Source organism: Hippopotamus amphibius, chromosome 1, assembly GCF_030028045.1.
Source record: "Hippopotamus amphibius kiboko isolate mHipAmp2 chromosome 1, mHipAmp2.hap2, whole genome shotgun sequence".
Taxonomy (NCBI): Eukaryota; Metazoa; Chordata; class Mammalia; order Artiodactyla; family Hippopotamidae; genus Hippopotamus; species Hippopotamus amphibius.
In genome coordinates, this window is record NC_080186.1 from 76,944,956 (window position 1) to 76,971,036 (window position 26,081).

General features: G+C 36.6%; 2 protein-coding genes across 4 annotated transcripts in view; one reads left to right on the forward strand and one right to left on the reverse strand.

Moving 5' to 3' along the window:
* IL23R (interleukin 23 receptor) overlaps nucleotides 1-13,157 on the reverse strand; it is a 67,981-nt gene extending 54,824 nt beyond the window's left edge. The window contains exons 1-2 of the mRNA XM_057716977.1: nucleotides 13,088-13,157; nucleotides 10,177-10,473 (exon numbers count right to left, since the gene is read on the reverse strand). Of these exons, the coding sequence (XP_057572960.1) occupies nucleotides 10,177-10,473; nucleotides 13,088-13,157 (367 nt within the window). The remainder of the gene's footprint in view (nucleotides 1-10,176; nucleotides 10,474-13,087) is intronic.
* C1H1orf141 (chromosome 1 C1orf141 homolog) overlaps nucleotides 1-26,081 on the forward strand; it is a 205,821-nt gene that overhangs the window by 99,624 nt on the left and 80,116 nt on the right. The window lies entirely within an intron of this gene.

Sequence of the window (26,081 nt, forward strand, 5' to 3'; positions counted from 1 at the left end):
AAATTGGTACAACCTTTACAGAGAGCGCTTGAAACCATGTACAAGCCCCTGTGTCCTTGTCTTTTGAAATAAAATGCTGACTCATTCAACTCAATCCCTATCAAATTACCAATGGCATTTTTCACAAAACTAGAACGATAAATCTTACGATTTGTATGGAAACGCAAAAGACCCCGAATAGACAAAGCAATCTTGAGAAGGAAAAATGGAGTTGGTGGAATTAGGCTTCCTGACTTCAAACTATACTACAAGGCCACAGTGATCAAGACAGTATGGTACTGGCACAAAATTAGAAAGGTAGATCAATGGAACAGAACAGAGAACTCAGAGGTAAGCCCAAACACATATGGGCACCTTATCTTTGACAAAGGAGGCACGAATATACAATGGAAAAAAGACAGCCTCTTCAATAAGTGGTGCTGGGAAAATTGGACAGCAACATGTAAAAGAATGAAATTAGAACACTACCTAACATCATACACAGAAATAAACTCCAAATGGATTAAAGACCTACATGTAAGGCCAGACACCATAAAACTCCTAGAGGAAAACATAGGCAGAACACTCTATGACATACATCAAAGCAAGATCCTTTCTGACCCACCTCCTAGAATCATGGAAATAAAATCAAGAACAAACAAATGGGACCTCATGAAACTTAAAAGCTTTTGCACAGCGAAAGAAACCATAAACAAGACAAGAAGGGAACCCTCAGAATGGGAGAAAATACTAGCCAATGAAACAACGGACAAAGGATTAATCTCCAAAATATACAAGCAGCTTATGCAGCTTCATACCAAAAAAGTAAATAATGCAATCCACAAATGGGCGGAAGACGTAAACAGACATTTCTCCAAAGAAGACATACAGATGGCCAACAAACACATGAAAAGATGTTCAACATCACTAATTATCAGAGAAATGCAAGTCAAAGCCACAAGGAGTTATCACCTCACACTGATCAGAATGGCCATCATCACAAAATCTGGAAACAACAAATGTTGGAGAGGGTGTGGAGAAAAGGGAACTCTCCTGCACTGTTGGTGGGACTGTAAGTTGGTATAGCCACTATGGAAAACAATTTGGAGGTTCCTTAAAAAACTACAAATAGAACTACCATATGATCCAGTCATCCCACTCCTAGGCATATACCCAGAGAAAACCATAATCCCAAAAGAAACATGTACCATAATGTTTATTGCAGCACTATTTACAATAGCCAGGGCATGGAAGCCACCTAAATGCCCATCAACAGATGAACGGATAAAGAAGATGTGGCACATATACACAGTGGAATATTACTCAGCCATAAGAAGGAATGAAATTGAGTTATTTGTAGTGAGGTGGATAGACCTAGAGTCTGTCATACAGAGTGAAGTAAGCCAGAAAGAGAAAAACAAATACAGTATGCTAACTCATATATATGGAATCTGAAGAAATGGTACTGATGAACCCAGTGACAGGACAAGAGTGGAGATGCAGATGTAGAGAATGGACTTGAGGACACGGGGCTGGGGTAGGGGGTGAATGGGAAGCTGGGATGAAGTGAGAGAGTAGCATAGACATAGATACACTACCAACTGTAAAATAGCTAGTGGGAAGCTGCTGTATAACAAAGGGAGATCAACTCGATCATGGGTGATGCTTTAGAGGCCCAGGACAGGGAGGGTGGGAGGGAGTCTCAGGAGGGAGGGGATATGGGGATATATGTATAAATACAGCTGATTCACTTTGGTGTACCTCAAAAACTGGTACAAGAGTGTAAAGCAAATATATTCCATTAAAGAGCTTAAACAAACAAGCAAACAAACAAAAACAAACAAACAAACAAAAGAGTTAATGATTGGGAAATGTGAAGATGTAGAAACAAAGAATAGCTGTTGGGCTGAGGAACTGGTAACAATTTAGACTATAATTCTGCCACATAACAGAATCACCCAACTCCCAGTTCCCTGAAAGATATAGATAAAAGCCTGACAGACATTCTTAAGTTGTTTTTACAGGAAGCAGACCCCCCACCACCACATGAAAACTGCTGACCATAACAACATAGACTAGACTGATTGAAACCAGAAGGTTGATGATGCTTGAAACTTCACCTGATGCCATCCAATCTGAGAATTGTCCACGAGCTGATCACACCCTGCTCCTTGCGCACTATAAAACTCCTCACTGCCCCCTCTGGCGGGGGTCACACAGTCTTGAGGGCATTAGTCCGCTGTGGCCCCCTTTGCCTGCCAAAGCAATAAAAGCTACTCTTTTCTAGTTCACCCAAATCTCTGTCTCCACGTTTCTATTCAGCACTGGTGAACAGAAGCCGAGTTTTGGCAACACACTTTACATATCACAGTCTTTAAAAGCGGGAGTAATATCTTGCAACTCAGCAATTTTAAATCTAGGAATGCATGCTTGCTGAAATGTTCATAGGTATACAAAAATATTTGGCTGAAAAGGGTTTGCCTCAAAGTGTTGTTCATAATTGAGACCACTTGAATTGGAGACCACCTTAACACCCCAAAATACACTACTAAAATACATCCCAAAACAAAGTTGTAGAAGACAATTTAGGTATCTGGCCTTTGGAAGTCACTAGAAATATGTTTAATTAAGTAAGTAAGTACTGGCCATATGATATAGTGAAAAAAATAGGTTTCAAAATAGTATAGTATAGTCATCTCATTTGAGAGACAAACAGAGAGCTAGAGAGGGGTAGAGAGAGAGAAAGACTGAAACTTGAAAGTCATATTCCAAATTGTTAAAGAAAGAGTCTGTTAGTAGTGAGATTATGGGATTATAGAAATGATGGATATTTCTTTTTTGTTGGTTCAAAATTTTTAAACTTTCTACATGAATCCAATTTGATTTTACAATTAAAAAACATATTTTCAAACAGTAAGAACACACTAAAATTCTTTAGAACATTTTTGTGAATTGTAGTATCAAGTTACAATGGGGAGAAACGGGACTCCAAGTAGGATAAAAGAAATCTCTAAGTTTTATTTGAACTTTAAAGGAGGTAGCTGTGGAAACAAATTTAAATCATTTTGGATATTAATTGAGTTGGGGTCTCTCAGTGATTTATGCTAATTTTTCCATCAGTGATTGGTGTTCATTTTTCCCTCTGGTTTCAGACAGAGTATCATTGATTGGGCTATCGTGAAAGACAACTGTCAGTCTTTTGCGCTATTTGTTATTCTACAGCATTCTCTCTGAAATGTCTGGTAACTAATTAACTTTGCAAAAGAACAAGTAGATTATACACACACAAGCAAATAAACACACTATTTGTTAATGTGAAGCTATGTAAAGATGGGAATGTGAATATGGTTATAAGCATAAGACCGAATTGTTTTTAGATCTCATTGCCAGGTTATTAAATGTCCGTGGATAAAAACCTGCTGAACAGCCAGATACGAGAGAATACTCTGCTCACTCCCACCAATCGCATCTCTCCCGTACCATTGGGTCCCTCACTATTCACAGGCCAGGTTTCTTGTTAATTCAGTTTAGCCAAGTATCATTTTCTAATGAGAGCTTCTTGAAGGCACAGTCTGTGATCCCCTCTTCTCTGAATTTCTATCATTCAACACATTTTTGGTGCATACCAACCATGTGCATACCAGCTTAGTAAAGTTTATTTCATGACTTGATTGGCTTGATTAATAAAATGATAATGAGAAGAATTTAAAATGAAAAGAAAGTCAATACTTCTGGCAAAGATAACTCGGTAATTCCTCACCTAAGGAGCGCACAGACCAGCCTATGGTGTCACTAATGAGGCTTAGTAGCAATGTTTTTTTGTTTTGTTTTGTTTGGCACACAGGCTTAGTTGCTCCGCGGCATGTGGGATCTTCCAGGAGCTGGGATCGAACCCGTGACCTCTGCATTGGCAGGCGGATTCTTAACCACTGCGCCACCTAGGAAGCCCAGTAGCAATGTTAAAGACGAGTATTCATTGCCTTTTATTGGATAACACGTCTGCTTTCATCATGATGACAAGTAGAGATGAAAGATGGTTAAAATTTAAGTCAAAGATATTTAAACTTTTAAATAAATGATTACATGGGAACATGCCTGTTTCATGAATAGTTTGATCTGGTGTTTTTAAATGAATAGAGACATTTTATAGTGTTTCATCCTGTGATTGGTGTAACTCTGATAGAATACTTTTCATAGTGTGTGTGCAGATAAGAATCTAGGAAGTTTTTAAGATTATGGCTAAAAACGAAAACTGTGATAATAATAGTTTGTATTTCACAAATTACACATTAAAGTACAGAACCTTTTTAATATGTTTAGATATCTTTTTTAGGAAAAGCAACGACTCATTCATCTTCTCTGTCTTTTATGATCTATCTCCAGTCTGAAAAAATAGACATAATCATTTTGTTCAGAACAGTGATGATAAGTTGACACAGTAAAGCTCACAGGATGAATATCCTGTAATCAGAGTGATCCAGTGAAAGCAATGTGATTTCTAGAATACCACAAAAACCCTCAAAAAACTTTACTTGACCTACTTAAATAGGAAGTTTTGTTTGCTAAGAATTCAAAGCCCAAGAACACAGGGGTTCTTGAATCCAGGGGTTTGAGTAAATTCTTACATGGCAGTTACAATTTCACACTCATAACCAGAGGTCTATGTAAGAAATTCCAACTCACAAGGTAAGTTAGTGGAAAGGTTGATGTTCTTTCTAAGCAGCCGTCAGCAGAAAATATAAGTGCTTCTAATATGTTGTCCTAGAAGGGGAGAAAAGGCCATTCCCTGGCCCTAAACCTCACCTGGTGGTTGTGTTTGGGGGCAGAAGGCCTCAGCCAACACTGGGAGAGTTGTTGACAATAATCTGTCACCCAAACTGCAACAGAGGGAAGCAGGTGTACTTCTTTTGCCTCCCTTCTTACTCTGGCTTAAATTAAAAACTAACCTTTCCCCACAACCGTGAAAGTTGCTCATTTGCCCTCCAAAGAAATATTCTCTCAACATCCCTCCCCCACCTCCAAAGGATAAATAGGAAAGTATTTAAGCATGAAGGGTTATTTCTGTTTCCTGAGGATGTGGACAAGCTAAGAAGTCCTCAGACATCAGATAAGATGTCTACTTGTGGTTTCAACTCCCACAATTTAGGGCAAGTTTAGCATATTATTTATTATTTTAGGGCATGAGTTTTTTGACTCCAAAACCTACTAATTTCCTTCCTTAGTTCACATCTACCACCTCCTACAGCTCTTCTCTCTTAGAAATCACGGCAATCAAGGTGCCAGCAGGACCATGGCCTTACTTGAGAACAAGGAAGCCTCCTGCTTCTCAGGCATCCCCTGTAGGGGCAGGGGAGGTGGCCAGGTGGGTTTGCTCTATCTGAGGACTGGAGATGAGGAAGAAGAACTCAGACCTGATTCTCAAAAGTATGGAGAAAGGGAGCATGACAAAGACCCAAAGCCCTCTATCTTTCACTGAAAATGGGCCAAGATGCTGTAGGATGAATCTCTGGGTTAAAACAGTGCTGAACTTACTAACTTTTCCTTCATAATAGTAGAACCAAGAATTAAGTACAGGGACTTCCCTCATGGTGCAGTGGTTAAGAATCCACCTGCCAATGCAGAGGACACAGGTTTGACCCCTGGTCCAGGAAGATCCCACATACCTCAGACCAATAAAGTCCATGAACCGCAACTACTGGGCCTGTGCTCTAGAGCCCGCGAGCCACAACTATTGAGCCCTTGTGCCACAACTACTGAAGCCCACACGCTTAGAGCCTGTGCTCTGCAACAAGAGAAGCCACCGCAATGGGAAGCCTGTGCACTGCAATGAAGAGTAGCCCTACTCGCCACAACTAGAGAAAGCCAACGTGCACACCCAATGCAGCCAATAAATAAATTGTTAAAAAGTTAAAAAGTTAAAAAAAATCTGCATGAGTATTAAAATTAAAAAAGAAAAATAAAGAATTAAGTATATAATTATACAAGCCAGCCCATATTACTATAGTAGTTTAAACACCTTCAGAATACTATGAAGACAAATTGAATCTAGCAAATATTTTAAAAATTAATAATTAATTTTTTCCTTAATAATTATAGTAAGAAACACAATGATTCACAATTGGGGCAGTGACTTTAGGAGCAGAGAATTGTATTATAATCTCCCCATGTTTTATCAAAAGGATGCATTTAAAAGGGTTTAGGTGGAAAACAATTTGGAGGTTCCTTAAAAAACTACAAATAGAACTACCATATGATCCAGTAATCCCACTACTGGGCATATACCCAGAGAAAACCATAATCCCAAAAGAAACTTGTACCATAATGTTTATTGCAGCACTATCTACAATAGCCAGGACATGGAAGCAACCTAAATGCCCATCAACAAATGAATGGATACAGAAGATGTGGCATATATATACAATGGAATATTACTCAGCTATAAAAAGGGATGAGATGGAGCTATATGTAATGAGGTGGATAGAACTACAATCTGTCATACAGAGTGAAGTAAGTCAGAAAGAGAAGGACAAATATTGTATGCTAACTCACATATACGGAATCTAAAAATGGTGCTGATGAACTCAGTGACAAGAACAAGGATGCAGATACAGAGAATGGACTGGAGAACTCGAGGTATGGGAGGGGGCGGGGGGTGAAGGGGAAACTGAGACGAAGCGAGAGAGTAGCACAGACATATATATACTACCAACTGTAAAATAGTCAGTGGGAAGATGTTGTATAACAAAGGGAGTCCAACTCGAGGACGGAAGATGCCTTAGAGGACTGGGGCGGGGAGGGTGGGGGGGACTCGAGGTGGGGGGAGTCAAGGAAGGGAGGGAATACGGGGATATGTGTATAAAAACAGATGATTGAACCTGGCATACCCCCCTCAAAAAAAAAAAAAATAAACAACACCTAAAGTGGTGAGTTATAAATTTCTATAAAAAAAAATAAATAAATAAAAGGGTTTAGGAAAAATCATACACCGTGATCAAGTGGGGTTTATCCCTGGGATGCAATGATTCTTCAATATACGCAAATCAATCAATGTGATACATCATATCAACAAACTGAAGGATAAAAACCATATGATCATCTCAATAGATGCAGAAAAAGCTTTTGACAAAATTCAACATCCATTTGTGATAAAAGCTCTCCAGAAAATGGGCATAGGAGGAAATTACCTCAACACAATAAAAGCCATATATGAGAAACCAAAAGCCAACATCGTGCTAAATGGGGAAAAACTGAAAGAATTCCCTCTAAGAACAGGAACAAGACAAGGGTGTCCACTCTCACCATTATTATTCAACATAGTTTTGGAAGTTTTAGCCACAGCAATCAGAGAAGAAAAAGAAATAAAAGGAATCCAGCTTGGAAAAGAAGAAGTAAAATTGTCACTCTTTGCAGATGACATGATATTATACATAGAAAACCCTAAAGATTCTACCAGAAAACCGCTAGCACTAATTGATGAATTTAGTAAAGTAGCAGGATACAAAATTAATGCACAGAAATCTTGTGCATTCCTATACACTAACAATGGAAGAGCAGAAAGAGAAATTAAGGAAACTCTCCCATTCACCATTGCAACCAAAAGAATCAAATACCTAGGAATAAACCTGCCTAAGGAGGAAAAAGATCTGTATGCAGAAAACTTTAAGACACTGATGAAAGAAATCAAAGACGACACAAACAGATGGAGGGACATACCATGTTCCTGGATTGGAAGAATCAACATAGTGAAAATGACTGTACTACCCAAAGCAATTTACAGATTCAATGTAATAACGATCAAATTACCAATGGCATTTTTCACAGAACTAGAGCAAGAAATCTTATGATTTGTATGGAAATGCAAAAGACCCCGAATAAACAAAGCAATCTTGAGAAGGAAAAATGGAGTTGGTAGAATCAGGCTTCCTGACTTCAAACTATACTACAAGGACATAGTGATCAAGATTGTATGGTACTGGCACAAAATTAGAAAGGAAGATCAATGGAACAGAACAGAGAACTCAGAGGTAAGCCCAAACACATATGGGCACCTTATCTTTGACAAAGGAGGCACGAATATACAATGGAAAAAAGACAGCCTCTTCAATAAGTGGTGCTGGGAAAATTGGACAGCAACATGTAAAAGAATGAAATTAGAACACTACCTAACATCATACACAGAAATAAACTCCAAATGGATTAAAGACCTACATGTAAGGCCAGACACCATAAAACTCCTAGAGGAAAACATAGGCAGAACACTCTATGACATACATCAAAGCAAGATCCTTTCTGACCCACCTCCTAGAATCATGGAAATAAAATCAAGAACAAACAAATGGGACCTCATGAAACTTAAAAGCTTTTGCACAGCGAAAGAAACCATAAACAAGACAAGAAGGGAACCCTCAGAATGGGAGAAAATACTAGCCAATGAAACAACGGACAAAGGATTAATCTCCAAAATATACAAGCAGCTCATGCAGCTTCATACCAAAAAAGTAAATAATGCAATCCACAAATGGGCGGAAGACGTAAACAGACATTTCTCCAAAGAAGACATACAGATGGCCAACAAACACATGAAAAGATGTTCAACATCACTAATTATCAGAGAAATGCAAGTCAAAGCCACAAGGAGTTATCACCTCACACTGATCAGAATGGCCATCATCACAAAATCTGGAAACAACAAATGTTGGAGAGGGTGTGGAGAAAAGGGAACTCTCCTGCACTGTTGGTGGGACTGTAAGTTGGTACAGCCACTATGGAAAACAATTTGGAGGTTCCTTAAAAAACTACAAATAGAACTACCATATGATCCAGTCATCCTACTCCTGGGCATATACCCAGAGAAAACCATAATCCCAAAAGAAACATGTACCATAATGTTTATTGCAGCACTATTTACAATAGCCAGGACATGGAAGCAACCTTAATGCCCATCAACAAATGAATGGAAAAAGAAGATGTGGCATATGTATACAATGGAATATTACTCAGCTATAAAAAGGAATGAAATGGAGCTATATGTAATGAGGTGGATAGACCTAGAGTCTGTCATACAGAGTGAAGTAAGTCAGAAAGAGAAAGACAAATATTGTATGCTAATTCATATATACGGAATCTAAAAATGGTACTGATGAACTCAGTGACAAGACAAGAATAAGGATGCAGATGCAGAGAACGGACTGGAGATCTCGAGGTTTGGGGAGGTGGGGGATGAAGGGGAAGCTGAGATGAAGTGAGAGAGTAGCATAAACATATATATACTACCAACTGTAAAATAGATAGCCAGTGGGAAATTGCTGTATAACAAAGGGAGTTCAGCTCGATGATGGATGATGCCTTGGAGGACTGGGATGGGGAGGGTGGGGGGAAGTCGAGGGAGGGAGGGGATACGGGAATATGTGTGTAAATACAGATGACTGACCTTGGTGTACCTCAAAAACTGGTACAAGAGTGTAAAGCAATTATATTCCAATAAAAAAAACGGTTTAGGCACATTAATGTTGTAGTTTAAAGTGTATATATAACATGCTTTCAAATAAATTACTAAAATTTGGTGCTTACCATAGCCAGTATAATTAGCCTCATTTTTCCAACATGGAATTGAGGTTCAGACTGGTTAAGCAACTTGCCTACGTCACACAGCTGGTAAGAAGTATAGCAGGGACACAAAGCTAATGTTGCAAATGTTTCTTCCTTCCTAAATCTTAGCCTCAGAATTTCTCAATGGGACTTGCTTCAAGGTTGATATTATTGAATAGTTTGGAAAACAACGTTAAGTAAAAAACAGATGAAAAGTGCAGCAGGCTAGTGTTGAAAAATGATTTTTTGAATGCATTGGCAACATTTAAAAGTTTGTAGAGTCCACACTGAAAGTTTACACTTCTGTCTTCTTTTGAAGAGTCAAAACATCTAAGAATACTTGGCCCTCATAGATGCTGAAGCTGGGCAGTGGCTGTGCCCAGTAGACCATCTATGTGCTTTCCTCTCTGCAAGGATCCCACCAGCCTCCTTAACTCACACATTTCACCAACCTGGCCCAGCGAGACATTTGAATTTGTAACTCCTACATTAAATTAATAGAAGAAGTGAACTACATCAATTTGCCTCTATTTTTAGACAAGATCGGTAATTGCCAGTTAATTGTTAGACTAACTGTCATTTGGATTTTGAATGCACCCCAACACTTACATCCAGAAGAAATGTCTTTTCCACATATCAGTGTCTCTTGAAAATATCCGGGACATTCAGCAGTACAGTACACAAAGGCTTGTGGCTCCAGAAAGTTGTTATACCAAAGGCGAGCTGTTGTTTTATTAACCCTTATGATCTGAAATCTTTCTTTGATGCCATTTTTATAAAAATAAAGTTTCCTTGGTTGGCAGTTCTTAATTGCTGCTTGACAATATATAGAGATATTCATACCCATCTTAAAAATTGTGGCTGGTTCTACCCAGATGCGTCCAGAGCAGTTTATATTTGTAATTCCTGGAAAACAAGTAGATAAAATAAAAAATTCCATGTAAAACATTAAAACCAGAGATTCAGAAGAACATGCTATCACATTTAAGATTTTTTTTCGATTAATTGAATAATTTCCATTGGAAAAGAGTTTTAGGACTCAGAGTATCATTTAATTGCTTAGATTATCGGGATGTGTTTTTACCATATTCTGTTGATGTTCCGTAGCATGACACAAGACTAGAGTAAACTTTCAGCTTCTCTAGCTGTCTAAAGAGCAAATATAATTAGCTTTCCTATTTTAAAGGTAAGGACTGAGGCATCTTGAGTCTACCTTGTTTTTCAAAGGTAACGTTAGGAGTAACAATTGGCACTGCAGAATCCAAACCCCATTCTCCAGCTACTCAATCAATCTTTCATTCTTTTATAGATAAAGGCTACTTTTCTCAGAAAATTATGAGTTTAATGAGTAAAATCATACTCTTACTAATTGCAAAAATTTATTGCTTGACAACTACTTAAAATCATCATTAATTTAATAATATGGAAAATGTTCAGAATATATTTTTAAGCTGAAAAGCAAGTTGCAAAACAACATATTTAATATAGGCTCTATGTTAAAAATAAATAGATGAATTAGTTAAAGAGGAATACACTGAGATATTAACAATGATAATCTCTGTGTTAGAATAATTTTTTATTTTTAATTGTATATTTCTGTTTTAAAAATTATATAATGTATTATTTTTATAACCAACAATAATTTGAAGTCATTATCATAAACTTGAATGACAATGCAATGCAATATCAATTAAATTAAATTCACATCAAGGAAAATTTATTGTAGGCTTTTTCCGGAAATACCTGTATTAGACTATGTTAAAACTTTATCAAAATAGTGATAATGAAAGGTCAGTATTTGATTTTTAAAAATCCTTATCTTTGGGATTCAGAGCTTAAAGAATTAACCTTTTTATACTATAAATGTAATTGAATATGTCCATTTATGTAATGAACATTTACATATAAGTTATAAATATTTAAATGTTGAAGTAGTGATATAAATAATTCCATCATTATCAATAGGGAATTGAAACCAAAGACATGAAAAGAAGTTTTAAGAAAAAAAAAAAAAGTTTTAAGAAAGCATCTGACTGCTTTAAATAAGTTTAACAATTTCAAGTTCAGACAAACTGCATCTTAAGCACCTTAAAAAATATGTGAATAATACCATGAAACCATTGTGAGTAGTGTTTGAGAATACACAGAAAGTATCAAAAATGTCAGAAGACTTTCGATTTGGACAAATGTTCTAGTTTTCAAAAGTGGAATAAAGGATAACCCCAGAAACAGTGGACCACTGAGCTTCACAACATTCTAGAATGAATAAGTCAATGATTTTTCTGTATGTAGAAAAAAGTCAATAATCAGCAGGAGTTGACATGGATTATATATGAATAAGTCATAAGAAATATGTTAATTTCTCTTTTTAATATGTTAAAATGTCATATAAAATGTTAATTTTTTTTAGATTGGTCAGAGGAATATTAAACAGTATATTTTTTATTGCAGCAAAGCAATTAAAAAGGGGTAAAAATATCATTCTAGAAGAAAACTTGGAAAAGATAGTCTGGATGATATTAAAAATATTCATAGCAGATTGAACAATGATATATAAAATAATTTCTAATGGACAGTTGGAAGGTCTCTAATGCCACATCACACAGGTTTGTCTTATTTCTCTACTCTTTAATCAGTTGGATGTATAAACAGAAGTTCTACTTATCATTTGCATATTTACAGAAGCTGGAAAAAGTAGCTGGTGTTTTATTTCTACTAAATCTTCTTGGATAGTTGGATAGCTGTTGGTCTGACTCTGGAAGTGTCCTATATCCTGCTGGAAGGATTCTAGATATCAAGGTGGGGCTACTTCTACATCTCCAAAATATGTATGTCCCAACCTACAGAAGACAGTTTTGCTTTTGTCACTATTCTGAGTAACTTGCATGATTTGCACAGCTTCCTTCAAGGTCTAGAACCCTGCTTTAGTGTTGCTTATCTCCTAGGTCGCTATGCCCCCAGGTCACTATGCCCCCAGTAAAAACTTTCAAATGCCAGTGGCTGCCTTGCCTGAACTTCTGATGAGCTCCCTCCTGGACTCCTAAAAGCTGTGTGTGCCTGTGTCATAACTTTTGTGTGAATTACAAAATAGGAATAGTAATGACACATAATACTACTGCACAAAGTTGTTGTGTGGGCTACAAAGCTTAGCCCAGCACCTGACACGCAGTAGCCATCAATAAATGGTTTGTGGAACTGAATTAAGTTCAAATGTTTGATGAGTTATCATATAAGTTTAAAATGTTCAAAGATAGAATATGCCAACTCAAAATAATAAGCTCCTTCATGGAAATGTTGACATAAGAATTAGACATCTGTCTGTTAGGATGCTTGATAAAGGAATCCTGCATTAGGAGGGAGGTTGCACTTTATTTCATTCCACATAATTATATGTACACATAATTTTTCCAATATAATATTTTCTTATTCTCCAGATACTCTAGCATAATGCCGTGAACATAATAAACACTCGATAATTTATTTGAATAAAAAATAGTAATAGGTACTCAAAACACTGTACCTCCATGACACCAGTTGAAGAATATATAAAGAGCTATTACCACATCCCATTGAATTGTGATCTGATTCATGCCTGATAGCAGGAAAAAGCTCTTTGTCGCCCTCTAGAAAAAACATGAAAAATGTTTAAACTGTAATATTTTAATAAAATAACAATACTAAAAGGCATAACATTTTTTTCTAACAGTTGTTGGTTATGTTGAGAACCTTTAACTAGAAAGAAAAGAAGGAAGGAAAGAAGGAAGAAAGAAAGGGAGGGGGGAAGGAAACAGGGCAAAGAACAGTCACTGGAGTGTGAGGAGGTATAATACAGGTAGAGGAGTAAAGCGAAAGAGTGGAATTTTATACCCTTCAAAAATCACTATGAATTACTTTAGTAGGACATTTTGACCCTTGATAAAATATAATGCCTCCTAATCTTGTCTCTCTCATCAGAAATCTCTTTCTGATCTAACTCCTGATGCTCAGTTCTTCTCCTGACCAGGTTTACATGCCTATCAGGCTCCCAAAATATTAGTCTTTGATAAGTAAAACTCGGGAAAAGCCAAAAATATCAGAACTTCCAGAAAAAAAGCATTCAAAATGAAGAAAGAGGAAGTGAGCCAAAGGCTTACGTGCTATCACCAGTTAAATTTACAGAAAGCCCTTTTATCTGTAGGGAGTTCCAAAGAAACACCTTATAGCAATTTGAAACAATATTGCCATTAGTTTACAACTGGAGTTACGTTATTCAGTTAATCAGTTACCAACATTATTGAATAATATTCAATAATCAATCTTATTCAGTTATTTTTATCTTTTTAGTAAATCTTAAGCCTTTCATATAAACAACAAAACTCATACCTCATCAAATAGCACAAGATATCTGATAACATTTTTAAAAACTGGGGTCCCCAGGACTTATGAATATAAGGATCCCTTTCATAATGTGTTAACAATAGTAGGTCTTCTCTTTATGAATAGCAGGGAAAACAAGCCCTAAAATATTCCTAGTTAGGAGTTAACTACTCACCTAATAGAACATATGCAATAATATTATTTACAGTGATGTGATAGACAATATTACAGATTCAACTTCCATCAGTAACCACTGTATGAAATATCACAAGAACTTATAAGAGAAGACAAATTGGCCCATGTATTTCCAAAAGAAAATATAGCTGTTTTTGAGTATTTAGATGATCCTTGTCTCTTTACCTTTTAACCTGTTTGAGGCACATAATTCCAGAGCCAGGCTGCTACCCCGTCGCCTGCGTCACGTCTTCTCTCCTCACTGCCTGCCTGTCAAAGATCACTTCAGGTTTTCAGTGATGAGACAAATGGAAATGTCAGCAAAACTCCGACCTACATTTCAGATTCTTGAAAAGGAACGCAAACCGTCCAATTCAAAATGACTGGCTCTTATGTCACTATTTGGGAAAACCCAGATTACTGAAAGTGAACTACCTTGTCAGTACTTTTTTCCCCCCCTCATCTTAATTTAAAATAATCTGTATCATCGAAGAAGTAGAACACATATATGTGCTTTCTCTATCAAAATCTTTGACACCAAAGATATGATGCTTAGTTTTAATTTGCAACCAACATTGATATCTATTATAAGCCCATTTCTTAAGAAAAGAAAGTTTAAATGCTACTGTTAACCATTCATTTATTTAACAAGCATTTTTGAGCATGTAATATGTGCCCAGGTACTGTTCGGGGCATTAAAGATATAATGGTGATTAATTACAGAACAGCCACTTTATTGTATTGTTTACAATGATAAAATTACAGATCAGTGGCTTTGAACTATTGTTCATGGTTTAGCAGAATCCTATGACCAAATAAAAAATTATCAAATTATTTTGTTGGTTTATAGTAAGCATCACCAGGGGACTTTTGCGGTACACTTTCTCTTCTTGCCTCCTTATTTGTTCTACGTGAATATCTTTTTACTGTATGTATTCCTTTCTATTGTAAATGACAGTTAATTTACTCATTTCCTCCACAGTGAATTTCTTAAAGTCAGAAACTTCATATGGTTTTAAATTTTTATATCTTTAGTACCTAGCATATTAGAATACTCTGGGGGAATATTTAAAACAGTCCTATACTCAAATTTATTGTACCCAGTGAAATCAGAATTTCTGTGAGTAGATATTGAGCATCGATATTTTTAAAAAGCCTCTCCTGGTGATTATAATGAGCAGTCAGGGCTGAGGACCACTGGAGTACACGAATAAGAGTGTCTTTGACTACCAACCAGGTTTTAATTACTAGTAACAAGTTTCTAAACTGTGAAGGAGAGAGTATGGGAAAACATTTCACATACAAAGAACAGAAGGTGAAAGTAATATAGGTGGTTTGGGACTGGCAAGTTGTTTCTCCAGTTTGAAGTGAAAAGGATTTGAGCTGGGAAATTAGGTCAGTGGCAGAATGTAATGGGCTTTGTATTTCTTTCTATTGCTGTCTGTCCTCCCAATCACCCAGGTGCATCTTGCCACCTGGCCGTTGCTTGTCAGGCTACATAGCTGAAAAAAAGCAATACAACGACAAAAACCCCTCAACTTCCTTTATCTGAAAGTGTCAGAGATAGCAAAGATTTGTTAGGCAGAGAAATACATAATCAAGTTGGATTTTTAGAAAGATAATTCTAATATCTGTGTGAATTGAATGAGGGTAGAGAGTCCAATTAGGAGGCTATGGCAAATTAAAGGCTGATGAAGGCCTAACGCAAAGCAAAGCTAGTGAGAACTGAGAGGAGGAAGCACACCTGAGAGCTCTGTGGAGGCCAATTTGACAGGAGTTACGCAGTGAACATCCTGTGTGTGGGGCTAAGATTTCAGGAGCATAAGGATTGACTCTGGTGGCTACTTTTGCTGACCCAACAGATAACAGCTTTAACCGAACACACAAAAGGAGGCGTGAGGGTGGGGAAGTAACGAATTTGGTTCTGATCATGTTGATTTGGAGGGGCTGATAGCATGTTCAGAGAAGACTGGTAGGCTATTGGAGACGTTGGTAAACTTGAGAGAGAAGTTTGAGCTGGAGATTAAATTTTAGAAGCTTTCAGAATGTCAGTAGTAATAAAAGTAAAATTAGAATAAGAGAACACAGAGAGAACATCCAGGGAGGTAAGGGAAGGGAGTAGGTGGCCAGAACCAGAAGATCTTAACCAAAGGACAGAAGAAGAGACACAAGAAGAAGTGTGACTAGTGTCAAATGGTCAGAGATTAAATATGATAGGAACTAAAAGGAAGTGTTGAATTTGACAATAATCAGTCTTCCCTGAGAATAGTTTCAGAAAAGAAATAGAGGTAGAAAAGAGATTGAAGTGAGTTAGAACAGAAAATAAAGGAGAGGACATAATCTAATCTTTTGGGACATTGGAGAGTGGAGATGAGATTGATGGACAGCTCAGTGCAAATCAGGGTTCATTTATTTATTTTAATGGGGGCTGGTGGTAGTTCTTAACCATCTTTTCTTTTCAAAGATATTTGCCATGCGTATCTCTTCTTTGGTGAACAATCTGTTCAAATCTTTTGTCCATTTTTATTGGTTTATTTGTTTTTATTATTGAGTTTTGAGAGTTCTTTATATGGTTTGGAAACTAGTCTTTTACCAGACATATGTTTCACAAATATTTTGTCCTAGTCTTCTGTGGCTTATCTTTTCATTTTCTTACCAACACCTTTTTTTTTTTTTGGATGCGTTGGGTCTTCATTGCTGCAGGTGGGCTTTCTCTAGTTGCGGTGAGTGGGGACTGCTCTTCGTTATGGCGCTAGGGCTTCTCATTGCAGTGGCTTCTCTTGTTGCGGACCACAGACTCTAGGTGTGCATGCGTGGGCTTCAGTAGTTGCAGCATGTGGGCTCAGCAGTTGTGGCATGCAAGCTTAGTTGCTCCACAGCATGTGGGATCTTCCCAGACCAGGGATTAAACCTGTGTCCCCTGCATTGGCAGATGGATTCTCAACCACTACACCATCAGGGAAGTCCCTTACCAATATCTTTTGAAAGAAGTTTTTAATTTTGATAAAGTCCAATTCATTAATTATTTTAATGATTGTTTCTTTTTTTGTCCTGTGAGCCTCTGCTTACAATTTTATCAATGGATCAATACAAAATATTGCTTTATGTGTGTTTCTGTTTAAAGACAATTTATATTGTTGACTCATTAACTTTGAACTTAGGGCCAACAGCCCTATAATTCATATCTGCACAAAGCTTACCTAACATGGATGGTCTTTTTAATGTACATTGCAGACTTCTTGCACTTAGGAGCACTAGACAGTACTTCAGGAATATACATGGGGGCCATGTTAAACAGTGAAATCACCAACAAAAGCACAAAATGTGAAAAATGTAGCACTAAATAGACTTGAGAAAGGACATGCAATTATAGTATGATGCTGAAATAAGTTGCTTAGCTGGGAACTTGCACGTTGGGTGACTCAAAGCTTTCGCCACTCTGTAAATCTCTGCAAATGACTGACAAAGTGCTGCAAGTATTGATTTGGGGGTTACAAAGAAATTTTAGTTAGTAAATAAATTCACAAATACAGAATTGGAATGATGAGGATCAACTATATAAAATCGTGTATGTAAATGGTTTGACTTCACTTGCTAATCAGAAATCATCAAGACCCATTGTCTTGGCTTTCTTTCCATAGGCAGGGTTGCCATCTAGGTACCCTGGGACAGTCCAATTTAAACTTGTCCCAGGGTAATTACACATAATACTCCATTTTATTTTCAAAATTATTCCATTTTAGAAGATATCACCATCTTATAAGCCTACAAGTAATAAACCTTGTTTATTTCCTAAAAGTCACACAATTTCAAGTTTTTCTCTAGCACTTGTTAAAAGTTTGGAGTTGTTGTTGACTGAGGGGATGAAAAGGGTGATTGAGTGTAAAATGCATGATCTTGAAAACATTAAATTAGTAAGTATATTCTGAGTTATATCACAGAGTAAATACATTATCATGCAACATTTAGATTGTTTCCAACTTTAAAAAAAAATCCTGTTTAGGGAACTTCAGAACAGAAGGAAACAACTAGAGCAACTGTGCTTTTCTATACATTTACCTGCCTATTGTGGATTGAAAATATCTCCAGTTTCCCTGTCCAGTGACAGCAAACATTGTCATAAACTGACTACTAGAGGGAATTCCTTGAAGTAGTTTGGTTAGGATCTTCCAGTTTAGGAAGTATAGCTGGACCAAGACCTGGAATGTTAAACTGTTGCCTGGCAACATTGGTCTACCCATTGGGGAGGAGGTCTAGAGGGATCTATCTTGCCTCAGAACTCAGATGCCATATATGGGTGGAATGAGAAGAACAAGGAGTGGCCTGTTGATCCCTGACTCTGCATAGAGGTGGAAAACCTACCACCTCTATACAGGAAAGTGATATGGCAGCCCCAGCATTTTTAAATGGGCTTGGCTTAGGGCAGATAATCTGCTTAGAGAGGAGGACTGCGGAACCCTTGAATTTGTGCTTGCATAGCAGGTACACTATTTCTACTTTTGATTACTGCATTTCTTTGAAGTGGTTTTAGTAGGGGAGAGTGTCTGAATATTATCATGTGTAAAGCTCCTAAACTATCCCTTTGAAGGTACCACTAAATATGCAAATCCCATTAGGTAGACCTGATTTGGGAGGCTTAAAATTTTGTGCCATAGTAATCTGGCAATTCTGTATGGCATCAGGAAATCAATATTATGGAAGGGTGGGGAGACTGATGGGTGGTTGGATGAACTGTTTTCTGAAGGAAAGAAGATGACGATGGCTACCAACAGAGGCCAGAGGAAGTTCCTTAATATATGGATATGCTCAGGGCAGACATTTGTACATATCTGCACAATTCTTGGTAGCTAGGATGCAGTGGTACAGCCCAGTCTCTCTCTGTACTTGGGTGGAAAAAAGGTGTCCACATTTGAGAGGGCTTACACTACTACAATGACTAAAATGTAACGGGATCCCTCCTCACTCCCTTCTGGGGCATAACACATATCCACCCTCCTTCTTGAATAGTCACAAATCGAACCAAGATGACAGAAGAGGGCCTTTAGAAACTGCAACACAAAAATAAGACAGGAGGGCTTCTTTTTTCTTAAGCAAATAACAGGAGTTATGCTTTGGAGCAATTCCCCCAATTCATGGTAGAATAAAAGTCTAATTGTTTAATAGATGTTTGGCTAGGAAACTGGCTTCCTTCTCCCAATTTCTTCTTTAAACAACCAAGAAAGAGGCAAATGCATGGGTGGGCCCCCAGATATTGAGGATAAGAGAAGAAAAGCCCACTATGACTGTGGACACACTTGTGCAGTGAGCCTCTCCTCAGGCCTGTTTAAGGTTGTTTCTGTATATACTGCATTACGGGGCTTGAGCCTGGAGTAAAGAACCCTTTTGCAGTCTTCAATATACTGACGTTTGTATGTGCAATTGAAGACTTATTTAGGTAATTGACTGTGTCACCCTGCCCTTCTGTTGTTACAGACCTAATAAAGGGGCTACGTGTTCCTTAAATGCCTTCTATGTGCCAGCATAGACTGGCTAGGGGTTGTGACTAAAGAAGAGGATGTTAATGGTTTTCAAGGACCCTGAAGTAGGAAAGAAGATTGTATCTAAAAATTACAATGAAAAAGATTAAAATGCTAATAGACAGATATGAAAACAGTTAGGGGAGCCTAGAGGAATATACAGGAGACTCAGGTTCACACTTTTGCAAGCTTCAGCCCTGAATGCCACCTCTTACAGGGCAGAGTTTACCTGATCTGGGTCAATGACTCAGGCTTGGTTCCTCCAGGTTGATCTCACACTTGCGACTCTGAACTAGATTTTTTTTTTTAAGCTCTTTATTGGAATATACTTGCTTTCACTCTTGTACCAGCTTTTGAGGTACACCAGAGTGAATCAGCTGTATTTATACATATATCCCCATATCCCCTCCCTCCCGGGACTTCCTCCCCACCTCCCTGTCCTGGCCCTCTAAGGCATCACCCATCATCGAGTTGATCTCCCTTTGTTATACAGCAACTTCCCACTAGCTATCTATTTTACAGTTGGTAGTGTAAATATGTCTATGCTACTCTCTCACTTTGTCCCAGCTTCCCCTTCACTCCCCACCCCCACCCCCATCCCGTGTCCTCCAGTCCATTCTCTGCATCTGCAGCCTTATTCTTGCCCTGTCACTGGGTTCATCAGTACCTTTTCTTTTTTTTTTTTTTTAGATTCCGTATATATGAGTTAGCATACAGTATTTGTTTTTCTCTTTCTGGCTTACTTCGCTCTGTATGACAGACTCTAGGTCTATCCACCTCATTACATATAGCTCCATTTCATTCCTTTTTATGGCTGAGTAGCATTCCGTGGTATATATGTGCCACATCTTCTTTATCCACTCATCTGTTGATGGGCATTTAGGTTGCTTCCACATCCTGGCTATTGTAAATAGTGCTGCAATGAACATTATGGTACATGTTTCTTTTGGGATTATGGTTTTCTCTGGGTATATGCCCAGTAGTGGGATTACTGGATCACGTGGTAGTTCTATTTTTAGTTTTTTAAGTGGAGTGATATGGTGTGGTACACACCCATTGGAGGATGATAGGGTAGCAGTAGAGGCAGTTGAAAGAGGAATGCTGGTACTATAAAAAGGCAAAAGATTTATATGATCTGAAGAGAAACCAAAGTTATTTGGTAAATACCATATGAACTAGATTTTATGGCACCAAATAACTTTGGTTTCTCTTCAGATCATATAAATCTTTTGCCTTTTTATGGTACCAGCATTCCTCTTTCAACTGCCTCTACTGCTACCCTATCATCCTCCAATAGATGTGTACCACACCATATCACTTTGTGCCCAGCTCACTGTCTGGGCCTGCCCTACTTTTCAGCACTCACAACTGAGTAATTATGAAAAGTGCAATTTCAGTTCCACAGTCTTAATTTAAAAAGGTAACAGAAAATATTATTCATTTCAGAAAACTTTTTATGAAAAATGTTGAACTTGTTTTTCTAACTTCATGACCTTGAAGTTATAAGTTTTAATTATCTGAGGATAATTTTACCTGGAAAAACTCATTTTTCAAATATGCCAGATAAAGGAGATGTCACTTTACTAATTTTCTCAACTACTGAATTACTAATCCCATTATTCATAAAGAGTTATGTAGACTCTTTGAAGAGAAATAAATACCATAACTCCTTTGACTCATCCAAAGGACAGTACCGTACATGCAGCTGCGAAGATTTCTCAGTATCAAACACCTTATAGTTCATTCAGCTCTGTCAGAGGAATGGGTGCTACTGGCTGAATCATCACCATTTCCTGTGAGGTGTATAGTAAATGTCAACTTTATCTTATTTCCTATGAGCTTGTTAAGAGACTTAAGAATGCTCAGAAATGGAGGTGAACTCAAAATCTTCAATGTACAACTGCAGCTCTTGGAGACTTTATGTGTACTTTTAAGGAGCTCAATTTCCAGATTTTCAACTTCCTAATGTGCCCTTTCCTGAATTTGATTTCTCTGAGAATAAGCCTGGGTTCACAGTGTCATTCTTTTGCTTCATAAAGAATGGTGTCCCTCCATCCCAAGTATCAGTATTGTGCATGACCCTGAGTATAATTAGCTCCAGGGTACCAAAGAATTAGAGAAACGGAAATACTAGTTTCAGGGAGAACTCTTCAGATAACTAACCAAGGCACTTTAAATTCATAAGGCTTCCAATCTTTTCCTGCATTGTATACATTTTTTAGAAAAGTGAAGCTTACTAAAATACTTGTATTCCAGCCCATGTTGACATACTCTGAATTTTAGCCAGTTTGGGATATTTGGGCCTATTTTGAAATAGTCTGAATGCTGAGCATCAGAAGCAATATGGGGAACTTATGGTTATCCTCGTAAACGTAAATGAGATTTTTGAAGGACTATCATATTTTTTCTCGACACATTGGATAAAATTCAGGTGTAAAGTTTTACTTGATTTCTTTCAGATTTGCTGTACTTTATTGATAAGGTAGTTAAAGATTATGTTATCAAATTATATCACAGCATGTTTGTTCCTATTACAGCCTTGTCTAGCTTGTTTCATCTTATAAAATGTTCAATAATTTCTATTTTCTATTTTCTAAAGGAAGTAAACTTTTTTAGACTTCTCTTTAATATTTTAGACATTAACTTAAAAATGTGCAAAAGGGTACATAATTTTTAAAGTTTATTTTAAGGGTATTTAAGGAAAACATTTGGAAGACTACTGTACTAGTGTTCACCTATACTAGCCAAACAAAATCCATATGTGGAGAAAATACACCAAACTATCAATGGTGGTTTCTCTGGTTTATGGAGTTATGGTTAGTTTTTCTTCCTTTTACTTTTCTATAACTTCCTATTTTTTAGGATGACTATATTATATATGATAATTTAAAAACATTTGGAAAATACTAAACACATTAAGGACAGGAAGTCTTTAAAGGGAGGGATATAAACAGGAGATTCCTTCCTAGTCGATTCTAAAATATGAGGCAGCTGGAGGGAAATATTGATATGTCTACTGATGTACACATTTTATTTATACAAGTTCAACTATAGGTGGAGGGGGGAGAGTTTTTATCCCATTAACTTCTCCTTCATTCTTCTACCATCTTCTTCAAAAGACAGTTTGAGTCTTTAGTGACTCAAAGAAGTCCATACCAGAAATGCAATAATAATAAATACTTTTTAAATTGAGGTATAATTGACAAATAAAATTGTATTCAATATATATTTAAAATGTATATATTGCAGTAAATGCACTGATTATGGTATATGTATACATGTGTTAAATGATTTGGTATATGTATACATGTATGTGTATATATGTGTTAAATGATTTGGTATATGTATACATGTATGTGTATATATGTGTTAAATGATTTGGTATATGTATGTATACATGTGTTAAATGATTACTGCAATCAAGATAATCAGTGCGTTTATCACCTCACATATTCTCTTTCTTTCTTTCATGAAAACACTTCAGATCTACTCTCTTGGCAAGTATACAATATGGTATTATAAAATATATTTACCATGCTGTATGTTAGATCCTCAGAACTAATATACTAATTATAGATTACTCATAAATAAAAGTTTGCACCCTTGGATCAACATCTTCCTATTTCCCCCACACTACAGCCCCTGGGAACTACCATTCTACTCTCTGTTTCTATGAGTTCCACACTTCTTTTTTTTAGATTCCTCATATAAGTGATACCAAACAGTATTTGTCTTTCTGTCTGGTTTATTTCCTTTTGTGTAATGTCCTCCAGATTCATCTATGTGGTTGCAAATGGCAGGATGCCCTTCTTTCTCCTGGCTGAATAATATTCCATTGTGTATATACATCACACCTTTTTTATCCATCCTCTTGTCAGACACTTAGGTTGTTTCCATACTTTGGTTATTGCGTATATTGTGTATAAAGGCAATGAACATGGGTGTGCATTTGTCTCTTCAAGATACAGATTTCAGTTGCTTCAGATAGGTATCCAGGAGTGAGATTGCTGGATTATATGGTAGTTCAATTTTTAATTTTTTAAGGAACCGCTATACTGTCTTTCATAATGGCTGTACCATTTTACATTCCCACCAACAGTATTTAAGGGTTCCCTTTTCTTCACATCCTCCCCAACGTTTGTTATCTCTTGTTCTTTTTAATAAAAGTCATTCTAACAAGCATGAGGTAATATCTCACTGTGGTTTTGATGTGCATTTCCCTCATGATTAGTGATGTTGAGCACCTTCTCATTTACCAGTTGGCCATTTGTGTATCTTTTTTGGGAAAACATCTATTCAGTTCCTCTACACATTTTTTAATCAGATTGTTTTGCTGCTATTGAGTTTTATGAGTTCCTTATATATTTCAGATATTAACCCTTATCATATATAGTTTGCAATTATATTCTCTTATTCCACAGGTTGCCTTTCCTTTGTGTTGGTTGTTTCCTTTGCTGTGCAGAAGTTTTTCAGTTTGATATAGTCCCACTTTGCTTATTTTTGCTTTCGTTGTCTGTGCTTTTGGTGTCATATCCAAAAAATCATTGCCAAGACTAATGCCTTTCAAGGAGTTTTCCCCTATGTTTTCTTCCAGGAGTTTTATGTTTTCAGGTGTTACACTTAAGTCTTTAATTAATTTCAAATTAATTTTTTGAATGGTGTTCAATAGGGGTCTAATTTCATTCTTTTGCATGTGGAAATCCAGTTTGCTCAGCACTATTTATCAAAGAGACTATACTTTCCCCATTGTATGTGTTTGGTGTCTTTGTCAAAGATTAGTTGATCATATATGCATGAATTTATTTCTGGGCTCTTTACACTATTCCATTGGCATATTTTTATGCCAGCATCATGCTGTTTTGATTACTATAGCTTTGTAATATAGTTTGAAATCAGGAAGTGTAATGCCTTCCGCTTTGTTCTTCTTTTCAAGATTGCTTTGGCTAGCCGAGGTCTTTTTTGGTTCCATACAAATACTAGGATTGTTTTTTTCTATTTCTGTGAAAAATGCCATTGGAATTTTGATAGGGATTGCATTAAACCTGTAGATTGCTTCAGATAGTATGAACATTTTAGCAATATTAATTTTTCCAATCCAAGAATACAGGATAGATTTTCTTTTTTTTCATTGAAGTACAGTTGATTTACAATATTGCATTAGTTTCGGGTGTGCAGTAAAGTGATTCTGTTATATATATATTTTTTCTTTTTTTTCTATTCTTTTCCAGTATAGTTTATTATAAGATATTGAGTATAGTTCCCTGTGCTATACAGTAGGAGGTCCTTGTTGATTATTTTATACATAATAGTGTGTATATGTTAATCCCAAATTTCTAATTTATTCCCACCCCTTTCCCCTTTGGTGACCATAAGTTTGTTTTCTATGTCTGTGGGTCTATTTCTGTTTCATAAATAAGTTCATTTGTATCCTTTTTTTTTTTTTAGATTCCGCATATAAGTGGTATCATATGATATTTGTCTTTCTCTGACATACTTCACTTTGTATGATAATCTCTAGGTCCATCCATATTGCTGTAAATGGCATTATTTCATTCTTTTTTATGGCTGAGTAGTATTCCACTGTGTATATATATAAGATGTGATATATGTATATATATCTTACATCTTCTCTATGCATTCCTCTGTCGATGAACACTTAGGTTGCTTTCTCTATACATTCCTCTGATGATGGACATTTAGGCTGCTTTCATGTCTTTGTTATTGTAAATAGTGCTGCTATTAAAAATGGGGTGCATGTACCTTTTTGAATTATAGTTTTCTCTGCATATATGACCAGGAATGGGATTGCTGGGTCATATGGCAGCTCTTTTTAGTTTTTTAAGAAACCTCCATACTGATTTCCATAGTGGCTGTATCAATTGACATTCCCACCAGCAATGTAGGAGAGTTCCCTTTTTTCCACACCCTCTCCAGCATTTATTATTTGTAGACTTTTTAATGATGGCCATTCTCACCAGTGTGAGGTGATAGCTCATTGTAGTTTTGATTTGCATTTCTCTAGTAATTAGCAATGCTGAGAATCTTTTCATGTGCCTGTTGGCCATCTGTAAGTCTTCTTTGGAGAAATGTCTATTTAGGTCTTATGCCCATTTTTGATTGGGTTTTTTGTTTTTTGTTGTTTTTGTTGTTATTGAGTTGTATGAGCTTTTTGTGTGTTTTGGAAATTAATCCCTTGTTGGTCGTATTATTTGCAAATATTTTCTCCAAGTCCATAGGTTGTATTTTCCTTTTGTTTATGGTTTTCTTTGTAGTGCAGAAGTTTATAAGTTTGATTAGGTCCCATTTGTTTATTTATTTATTTTTATTTCTATTACTTTGGGAGAATAACCTAAGAAAACATTGCTACAATTTATGTGAGAGAATGTTTTGCCTATTTTCTCTTCTAAGACTTTTATGGTGTCATGTCTTGTGTTTAAGTCTTTAAGTCATTTTGAGTTTATTTTTGTG